Source organism: Clinocottus analis, unplaced genomic scaffold, assembly GCF_023055335.1.
Source record: "Clinocottus analis isolate CAN_PGR_092001 unplaced genomic scaffold, fCliAna1.0.p SCAF_9, whole genome shotgun sequence".
NCBI classification, from domain to species: Eukaryota; Metazoa; Chordata; class Actinopteri; order Perciformes; family Cottidae; genus Clinocottus; species Clinocottus analis.
Window position 1 is genome coordinate 7,157,747 of NW_027176251.1, and position 10,297 is coordinate 7,168,043.

Below are 10,297 nucleotides of genomic sequence, written 5' to 3' on the forward strand. Positions count from 1 at the left end.
TTAAAACTCAGGTCAATCATAAATCTCACTGCTTAACTTTGCTCTTTCCCACTCACACCCGGAGCCGCCAGACAGACGGAGGTATCTCACAAACGGTAAATACTTTCAGGAACTAAAGTATTTCAGACAGAGGGCCTCAGCAACAGGCTGCAGGACTTGATTTTCATCACCAGGGGACAATCAGCTTGGTCTAAATGTGGCCATGAAGCTGAAAAGAATTCACTTGCCCATTTACTCTTGTTTTAAATGTAATTGTTGCTGCTTAGGAGGATGTAACATTGATCTATATTTGGTGGTTTATGTGCCTGCAGGGAAATTTTGGGTATAACTGCAGATTTACATTGACATTTACTTGGACTGTGGTCAAATACCTTATTAGTGGAATAATTTTGCATAAACTCTTTATCTCAACGCGCATTCTTAGTGCTGTCATTGAAGTGAAAGCTAATATATGGCACCGTAAATGTTGCTCTATCAATATTCAACAGGCTGCATTATTATTTCACTTCGCACTATCTCCTCTCATTTCTCCTTCCAGAGGACAAGGACAACCCTGGAAAAATGGTGAAAGTTGGTATCAATGGGTAAGAGCTCATTTTCATCCACTCGCATAACAAATTTAATCAAATTCACATGCATTGGACTTCAACACATTCTTATTATGCAGTTGGTGAGCTTGCTGAACCTCCAGCTCCCAATGCCACACCCCTCATCAGTGTACACCGGGAGCATAAAGGAGATTTAGTGTATTTGCTGCCTTGGTTATATTTTCAAAATGCACCGCAAGTGCTTCTTAAAGCTTGTTTGTTTGCATATTAAGATGTTTCTTTGTTATTTTTTGCTGCCATAAAGCAGCTGAGAAAGAGCATTAATAATGGATATGCAACTGCACCAACAGTAACCTAGCTGTTCTCATGTTTCTCCTGATCTTTGAACTTTGACCCACCAGCAGATAACAATGTGGGCAGTGGTTTCGACATGGCGGTCGTTCAACAGGGAACTCTGCTGTCTGAAGCAAGTAGAAGGGGTGCTGCATAGTTTAAATGTTGTTTAACATTTAAACTACAGGCATAGTGTGACGTTAATGTCCTCCCTATCTGTTTGGTTATCTCTCTGTCCCTTGGCCTCCTCCCCCCAGGGTCCAGGGACAGACTATCATCTGTGCCAGGATTTTGGACCCGCGGTTAAAAAGTAACTAGGACGCTGATCAAACAGCAGGCTTGCCATCAGCAGGCGTCGCACATTGGAGGTTCATTTCGACTTCAGCCCCTAGTGGGGAGAGTGAGAGCAGGGCAGCCATAAGCTGTGAGGTGTACACCTCCCTCTGCTCCTCCTCCTGAACCCGGGCCTTTCTTAATCAGTACTCTCAGGTCTCCTGGGGACGCTATGAACCCCACACAAAGGAAAAGTAGGCCATGCTTAGGTTGAAGTCAATGTCAGAAATGTACTCAGCATATTAATGACTGATTATCAGACTGATTATTTCAAGCTCAGACCTGTAATGTAATGTAATTGTGGGAGTCTCACATGGCGTTGGTCAGTGACATGGCGTCATACCGCCATCTAGAGGCCAGACTAAGAAACAACACGTTTAATTTTCAGATTTGGCCGTATCGGTCGTCTGGTGACCCGCGCTGGTTTCACCTCCAAGAAGGTGGAGATTGTGGCCATTAATGACCCTTTTATCGACCTGGAATACATGGTAAGTAAAGTAAATGTGCATAGTCTGAATTAAAGATGTAGCAAAGGCTTTTGTAATCAGAGATATGCGTTTCCTCTTTTAAAACTGATACAATATTTTCTGCTTCCGTCAGCTGTCTGTAATGTGGTGTGAATTGTCTTCTTATCTCTTCACATTTCCTCTTTTAGGTCTATATGTTCAAGTATGACTCCACCCACGGCCGCTTCAAGGGTGAGGTCAAAATAGAGGGTGACAAGTTGGTCATCGATGGACATAAAATCACCGTTTTCCACGAGTATGTTCACTCATCAGCCTTTTATTACGTAAAGCATTCAAGTTTAATTAAAGCTTTGCACGTTGCCAAAGAGAATAACTGAGTAAGCATATATTGTTAACTTTTCTTTTTTTCTTTTCTTTTTTTTAGGAGAGACCCCGCTAACATCAAATGGGGGGCTGCGGGGGCCGAGTACGTGGTTGAGTCCACTGGTGTGTTCACCACCATTGAGAAGGCCTCTGTACGTATCTCAATCCCCCCTCAAAACTCCTGAATGTAAAAACATAAATAAACATTTGTCAATTGTCAAAAACATAAATGAAATGCTATTTCAAAACTCATTGCAGGCTCACTTGAAGGGTGGTGCCAAGAGAGTCATCATCTCTGCACCCAGCGCTGATGCTCCCATGTTCGTCATGGGTGTCAACCATGAAAAGTACAACAAGTCCCTCCAGGTTGTCAGGTAAGAACCAGAAAGTATCTCACAGACTGTTTGGTCATTTTGCTTTGTATATATAAATGGTTTGAAAATTGTAACATTGAGTGTTTCACTTATTGTTTATCTGATGTGTAAAAGCTTAGTTGAGAGAAAATGTATGTTGAAGGCGTTCGTTTGAAAACCCTCATTGAACTGATGTGGTCACTTTTGTCTCCCTAGCAATGCTTCCTGCACAACGAACTGCCTGGCCCCCCTGGCCAAGGTCATCAATGACAACTTTGGCATCATTGAGGGCCTGATGGTGAGGATTAAAGCAGAGATGCCGAGTTGTCCTTAACGCCAGATTATAAACGCACCAACATAACATTACAAAGTTAGAGAGGGGGCCCACATGTGACCCTCCTGTGTCTTTGTCCTTCAGAGCACAGTTCATGCCACCACTGCCACCCAGAAGACTGTGGACGGTCCTTCCGGCAAGCTGTGGCGGGACGGCCGTGGTGCCAGTCAGAACATCATCCCCGCCTCTACTGGTGCTGCCAAAGCTGTCGGCAAGGTCATCCCCGAGCTCAACGGGTCCGTGCCAGAAACCTTCGCGCATCATCGTTTATTATTGTATGAGCAAAAACTTGGGCTAAATTCAGTGAGTTCAGTTTCTGACCTTGAACATTTGTATTTTGCAGCAAGCTGACCGGCATGGCCTTCCGCGTGCCCACCCCCAACGTGTCCGTGGTTGACCTGACGGTCCGTCTGGAGAAACCCGTGAGTGACCACAAACTAGTTAACAGAAATGAATTTCACTGCAAGTCAGGTAATCAGGTTTGTTCTGAGACTCTCTTGGTTTGGCGTGTTATTTCTCAGTGGTAAATGAACTGTTTTGCTCTGTCTTGTATATTCATGACCATATTTAGTTAAATGTACATCTTCAGTAGAAACTAAAAAAGTTCAGGATTTACAGATGAGTAGTCGGAAAATATTGAGAGCGATCATGGATTTGGGTCTTTTAATGGGGTTTTTAGACACACACAAAAAATCAAGACTTGTCCTTTTTAATAAACATAGTAAATAAGATGATAATGACAGTATAATACATTCAACAGGCCAAATATGAAGACATCAAGAAGGTTGTGAAGGCTGCAGCTGAAGGACCCATGAAGGGCATTCTGGCCTACACAGACCATCAGGTATGCGTGGCTCTCTTGTACATGATCTTTAAGGTGGTTGGTCATTTGGGCTTTTTGTAACGTGGGGTCCTCCTCTTCGCTCTCCTGCAGGTCGTCTCCTCAGACTTCAACGGTGACTGCCACTCATCCATCTTTGATGCTGGTGCTGGCATCGCCCTCAACGACCACTTTGTCAAGCTGGTTTCATGGTAAACCTTCAGTATGAAGTACTTTTATGTTTTAATGTCTCTTTTCAGTGATGCATATTGACTCTGTTTGTGTTTCTTGCTTAGGTACGACAACGAGTTTGCATACAGCAACCGTGTCTGCGACCTGATGGCCCATATGGCTTGCAAGGAGTAAAGCAACCAGCTGATTGCTCGTCACTGTGCTTTACCACATCACCCACATTCTCCTGATACCAGAGTTTTACTAACAGTTTGTTATCTAGGACTTTGGCTGGTTGCCACATCAGATGCCTGAGAAAGGTCCCACAGAGAGCGAATGAAAGAGATTTAAATTGGTGACCAATTACTTTTTCGCATTTGTAAAGTTCCTGTTCTGTTCTTGTGAGTATTTGTCTGTCTGTACTGCTGCAGTATTGCAGTCGGGGATGGAATAAATTCCTCTATTTGTGGAATCGCACTCTCGTTTTTTTTGTCTTGCACAGACGTGTCTACACTAGAAACTGCTCCATTGGGATAAATGCTGATCTCGGCAGATGGATCCTTGTATGGATCAAAGAAGTCTCTCTCATACATCTCAGGATTTCTCCTGTGGGAAAACATTCACGGCACTTAGCTTTTGTTCAAATCAATTCTTGCGTCACCATTTTGCTTTTATTAAAGTAATATAATCTGCTCTTTTTTTCTTCTTTAGTGCTGTTCAATATCTTCTCCATCTGAGAGGGTACTGTAGCCTGAACAACAGAAAGCCCACTGTAATTGTTCAATATGATCATAATTACAGACTTACAGGGGATTTGCTCTCTCAAAAGGGCAATGTATGGCAAAATAATTGCAAAACGTAATGCAGTTCTTACTCACTGATCTGTCTATCAGCCTGAATCACTGGGGGCTCCTTAAGAATAAAATAAAAGGATTTATCGTTTATATAACATTGCAAGCATACATATGAGAATAATATTTACAAGAGGAATAGCATATAGGAAATGTAGCTGTGAATTACATTTTTAAAGGGAATTATTCATTCAACTAAACTTCTTTTTGAAATTTCCAGAAAATAGATATTTTGTCAAATGAAATGGCTTTACAGTAAATGTAATTTATATCTGGTCAAAACGATATATGTAAGATGTGACTAATTCTTCTTCCAATACATCCCTAAGAAAAAAACAGCCTACATAGAAATGTGAGTAGTAATAGTGTTTGTGTGTTTATGTTAATGCAAAGTCAAATGAAAACAAACGTTACCAAAGTTAGTCTTGAACCAAAGACAATTATTTAGAAACATCAGTATTTTGTGACACTTTTAAAGTTCCTTTAATATTTCAAATCTACAGAAAAATATGTTTATTTGAGATTGTAATATTTTCAAAATCATCCCTCGGGATAATATGGATTTAGTAGATCGCCGAAGACACAAGGCAGATCAGAGACTCAAAATCTCTCTCTCTCTCTCTCTCTCTCTCTCTCTCTCTCTCTCTCTCTCTCTCTCTGATGATTTCTTTAATGCTAGATTGTTTACAGTGAATCATCTTTCCAGAGATGTGCTACATGGATTTATAGAGGGAGTATTTAGAATAAGATGAAATAAAAAATAAGAGAAGTTCTCTTCTTTAGTGACCTGATGAGATCACAGGAAGGACGGAGAAACACACAAGAAGGTGAGAGGTGATGCTTATTAATTAAGTCTGATTTTTTTCTCCTGCAGGTGTGTTTTCGAACGTGTGTATCTTGGACAGAGAAAGAGTGTTGTGAACAAAAGAGCTTTGTTTGATTGCATACCTGTTATCTTGATGTGACGATGCATCTTTTCATCACTGACTTCATCACTCTCTGGACCGCTGTGTCAGTAATGAGACTCAGCTGACATAAATATACAATTCCAGCAGAAGGGACAAAAGATTAAGAAGAAAGGTCTTGGTTTTTCCCTGTGACCACTTGTTAACCTTTGTTTATGATCATGATTCATTTATTTATTTTAGTAACAAGCTTAAGTAGCTTGTATTATGACACTTTTCCTGTGATATTCCTGAACAATTAACAATCAATGGAAATATAACATAGATTTTCCCAATAAAGCTGCAAATTGTGTCGCTATCAGAGAAGATCTGTACGCCATTTGTGTCAAGATGACTTAATATCACCTCAATCTGTTTTAACATACATATATCTTCTTTGTAATGGTCCACATATTATCATAATTTAGTAATTCATAATGTTTTTTCGTCGAAAGAAACACTTCTCAATAGCCGAATTCACACGTGTACTGTGTGATGCAGTGACAGAAAAATGCTATTTGTATTATGAATAATATGCTGAAGCTTAAAGCCCTGGATCACCAAACACCCTGCTGTCTTCCTCCCACTCCTGTTTTACGCTCCCTTTGCTCTCTTAAGCTGGATGTTGGAAATGAGCTTCTGCTCTACTGTTGTTTCTGTCTGCACAGCAAGAGCAGATTAAAATTGAGTTAAAATCTTCAGCGAAACCATGCAGCGATCAGAATATAGTTGCCAGCATACTAATGCCTGTGCTGCAGGACATCCCCCCCTGAGCAAAGATTACTTCCACGCTCTCTAATTCCACCGTAGTTGTCATGGTGTCACAGCATTTGAATTATTCTGTTGTTCGTGCCGTCAGTGGCTCTTTGAGGCTGCAGGTGCTGCTCCTCCTCGCTGCATGCTGTGGGTCAGTGCAGAACATCCATGGGAGACAATGGCTCACCGAGGGGCTCCTGGTTGGTCCCCTCGTCCGTTCCCCCGCTGTTCCTCTCCCAGCTGTCGCCCTCTGCAGACTTCACCGTCGCTGTCTTCCTTACCTTCACAGGTCAGCATGGTTGAAGGCACTTTTATCATCATATCACTTTCAGGATTATTTTTGAGAGACGTTATCCACTCTTATTTTGAAGTTGAGGAACCATCAAACACGCTGGAGTTGATCCAAAAATAACAAATATATGGAAATATATCATGCCAGATTTCACAAAAAGGGATTTTTATTATTAATCATCACTTATTTGACTATTTGTGTTACAGTGAATGTAATATAAGGTATACGCTTGCATACTGTTGGAAATGTATCCAAATATAACAATGTGTTGTGAGATTTTAAAATTTGTATGTCCTGTGTGACTAATTTCTTATTTACCAAAAAGACCCAATCAGACATTACCTCATTAAAGCAGACAGTTCAGGTTGTCTCAAAACAAAATACTAATAATTAGTCTTTGCCTCTTCACCGCGCAGCTTCAGATAAACAAATCAACTCTGCTCTCTCAGACAAATGTCATATTTTGGTGAATGCTGAGTCGTTGGTTTGTGCGTGTTGAATAAAGGATTGAAGGTGAATAACTGCATTGATCCACTCTGACAATCTCTGGTAGCTCACTTCATGTAATCATGCACAACTGGTATTTTATGGACTGAAAGAGCAAAGACAAAACTGTGTCTTCTATCTTTTCCTCACTGTTACTCTTTTACAGTCGTTGCATCAGTGCTGGGTAACGGCGTGGCGTTATTAGTCTACTGCAGGAGACGAAAGAAGCTCAGACCTCCAGAGCTCATGACCATGAACCTGGCCCTCTGCGATTTTGGTTTCAGCCTCTTGGGAGGGCCATTTTTCATCATTTCCAGGTACAGAGCTTTGTTATTAAGTAATAAGAAGCTTGAATTCAGTGTGATGTCACTGTGAGTATAACATAACATCGAGAACAGCAGCCACTACTCAGAGACAGAAGGGGATGATGTAATCATAAGCGGGGGACCTTAACCTTCTCTCTGCCTCTTGCAGCCTGTGTCATGCCTGGGTGTTTGGGGAGACGGGGTGCCTTTGGTACGGCATTCAGGGCTTTGTGTTTGGCATCGGCTCTCTGCTCACCACCTGTCTCATCTCTCTGGACCGTTGCCTGAAGATCTGCTGCTTAAGATATGGCAAGTCTGAGATCTTTATGGACCATCCACTGAGGCCAGCCCGCGCTCCAAATCCATCTGGCTCTCCTTGAATACATTGGTGCATTTCTTGCCACATAGGCTTTTACACAAAACTTACAAACACAATACACGTATTAAAGTTTCTGCACTCGACCCTCTCTTTCTTCTAAAAATGTATGGATTCAAAGACCTATTGATTTAAAAGTCATTCATTGATTGATAATTGCTAAGGTGAGAGTAAAGGACCATTAAATCATAGGTTAAGTGGTAATAAATATTCACTTGGAGTTCTTTAAGTGGTTTCATGCTTCTTGGCTCTCCAGGTCAATGGATTGAGCGACGCCATGTGTCTCTGTCCATCGTGCTGGTGTGGGTTTATGCATCGTTCTGGGCCTTGCTGCCTGCTTTTGGCTTTGGAAGTTATGGACCAGAACCTTATGGGACCAGCTGTACCATCAACTGGTAATATCTAATCTAACTTACAGTGGTGCTCAATCCTCTATTGTTTACTTACACAAAATCTGCAGATATTTGTGTATCCTCCGATTTCTTCAAGTATTCGTAATCAATCATATGCGTGATAACCAGTCTGCCTGTCTAACCATTTAAAGGTGGAGCATGAGGTCGTCTCTGAATGACAGAATCTATATTGTCCTCATCCTGATATGTTGCTTTGGATTTCCTACACTCACCATCGTCGCTTCATATTTGGCCATCCTTCTGACGGTAAGGACAAGTTGCTTTATAACACAAAATGGAGGGTCTGGGATCTGTGTGTGTATTCTGTAATTATTTTTGTTCAGATCTATTGGATTGTATATGTCCCTTGTTTAAAGCCACAAGGTGTGTGTCCGAAGTGCAACTCTGGCACCTCCTCGTGAGAGTATTGATACCCTGTGACAGACAACAATGTACCTCCTCTCGGATACAAGGAACACATGAAAAGGCTCCCCAAGGACTCTTAATTCATTCTGTGTCCATTTTCTAATATTCTAACATCAAACGTCTTGGACTTGAGCAATTTATTTATTTATTTTTTGTTTAACAAACTGAAATTGTATAGATACAATAAGCACTATATACGCTACAAAGGAATAACAACTTGTGGTTGCTTTATTCAAACAAATCACAGTAAAAGCAAACACAACTCTAGTGTTAATAGACAATCGTTAACATATGTGGAAATTTGTACATTCACAATTCACAATTTTCGTACAACAACAGACACACAAAAGAGACACAGCAGCCAATCAGGATGAGGAACCACACAGACTTGGCAGCATACATGTTGACTTAAAGGGCAGGAAGCAGCAAAACACTCTACAAATATGCTATAATTGAAAGAGTTTAAAATGGCTTGAATATGGAAGTTTTAAATGTATGTAAACTCTGTCAGTGCTCGTGAATTGAGGCAGAATTGCAAATAGCAGCATTACCTGTTTTTTCTGTTTCCAGGTCTTCAGATCTAATCGCACTCTGGCGTCGATAGAGTCCTCCTCTGTCAGTCACACTGGCAAAGACTTGAGACTTACAAAGGTAAACCCTGTGAGGATTGTTTTCAGATTCATTAATAAACATTCTGCGGGAAAAAATAAAGCCATATGTTTATTTCAGATTGCTGCTGTGGTGTGCACCACCTTCTTCCTGGCCTGGATGCCCTATGCTGCTGTGTCGCTGGTCTCTGCACTCATTCCCAGAGATGATCAAGAGGCACCTTTACAGACTGTGGTGGAGGAGTCAACTGATATGGCCGTGAGTTCTCCAGGTGCTCCAAAGATCATTAATATCCCCTCATTGCTTAACTGGACCGCTGCAGAATATTATAGACAAATCTACAACATTCACGAGAACAAGTGGAGCAACGTGAACAACATGAATGCAGCCTCCATCCACGGCCTGAGTGACGCCCGGTTCAGGTCCAAAGAAGCTGAACCAATGACCGGGAGCCCCCAGCCGCTCTCCTGTCTCCCGCCTGTGGTCACCTTGATCCCCGCCATATTTGCCAAGTCCCACTGCATGATCAACCCTTTGATCTATCAGATCATGAACAAGGAGTTCAGGAATGACATCTACGCAATGGTGTTTGGCCAAGGGAAGGCAGAGAGGAGGCGAATGCAGGGGAGGAAAGAAAGCTTATGTGAAAGTAAGGAACACGCATGGGTAAACTTTACCTGGCTCAGATTTTCTTTTGTTCAGGTTCCTGCCACACAGGCCATATTGTTAGTCTGTGTTGTATCTTCTCTTTCAGGGAGCATCAGCCTCTCCTACTGCCAGAACTGCAAGAGGAGAAGGAGCCCTGAAAAAAGTTGAAGAAAGAAATTTCAAGAAACAGAAAAACCAGGTGAACAGTAGATGAGATGTAGAAAATGCATTGTTTGCCTCTTTGGATACTAAAGGCTGCACAGAGAGACACTGCAGCATCCGGGGACCGAAGACAAGGAGAGATCTGAGGAGTCCACATCCAGCATTGTCTCAGAGAAATGTAAATAGACAGACAGGTTGTTCAATATTAATATTTCCTTTGTGCAATGATGTAGATTTAATGGTTAGGTCATATTTTCCTTTTTTTTTTCAAATGAGAATTTGGTCATTGACAGTTTGTTAAATGTATTGTTCATTTTGTTTTATATTC

At 41.5% G+C, this 10,297-nt stretch overlaps 2 protein-coding genes across 2 annotated transcripts; both read left to right on the forward strand.

Annotated features, from left to right (window-relative positions):
• The first annotated feature begins 546 nt into the window (after window positions 1–546).
• gapdh (glyceraldehyde-3-phosphate dehydrogenase) lies at window positions 547–4,130 on the forward strand. Its single transcript, XM_068570685.1, has 11 exons — window positions 547–584; window positions 1,603–1,702; window positions 1,870–1,976; window positions 2,106–2,196; window positions 2,303–2,418; window positions 2,614–2,695; window positions 2,816–2,967; window positions 3,075–3,153; window positions 3,492–3,575; window positions 3,666–3,763; window positions 3,848–4,130. Exons 1-11 carry the CDS (start codon window positions 562–564, stop codon window positions 3,915–3,917), a joined length of 1,002 nt encoding a protein of 333 aa, XP_068426786.1. The 5' UTR covers window positions 547–561; the 3' UTR covers window positions 3,918–4,130.
• Window positions 4,131–6,400: 2,270 nt separating this feature from the next.
• Window positions 6,401–10,245, forward strand: opn9 (opsin 9). The gene is made up of 8 exons (XM_068569947.1): window positions 6,401–6,562; window positions 7,218–7,368; window positions 7,526–7,665; window positions 7,989–8,127; window positions 8,277–8,391; window positions 9,121–9,201; window positions 9,280–9,808; window positions 9,914–10,245. The coding sequence occupies exons 1-8, from the start codon at window positions 6,442–6,444 to the stop codon at window positions 9,973–9,975; spliced, it is 1,338 nt and encodes a 445-aa protein (XP_068426048.1). The 5' UTR covers window positions 6,401–6,441; the 3' UTR covers window positions 9,976–10,245.
• Window positions 10,246–10,297: the final 52 nt, after the last annotated feature.

Bases quoted from the DNA above. Each gene is read 5' to 3' on its own strand.
- gapdh (XM_068570685.1), top strand. From the start codon at position 562: ATGGTGAAAGTTGGTATCAATGG. The intron at 1,977-2,105 runs GTATGTTCACTC...TCTTTTTTTTAG, and splicing joins AAAATCACCGTTTTCCACGA to GAGAGACCCCGCTAACATCA. The intron at 3,154-3,491 runs GTGAGTGACCAC...TACATTCAACAG, and splicing joins CGGTCCGTCTGGAGAAACCC to GCCAAATATGAAGACATCAA.
- opn9 (XM_068569947.1), top strand. From the start codon at position 6,442: ATGGGAGACAATGGCTCACCGAGGGGCTCCTGGTTGGTCCCCTCGTCC. The intron at 6,563-7,217 runs GTCAGCATGGTT...ACTCTTTTACAG, and splicing joins TGTCTTCCTTACCTTCACAG to TCGTTGCATCAGTGCTGGGT. The intron at 7,369-7,525 runs GTACAGAGCTTT...TGCCTCTTGCAG, and splicing joins CCATTTTTCATCATTTCCAG to CCTGTGTCATGCCTGGGTGT.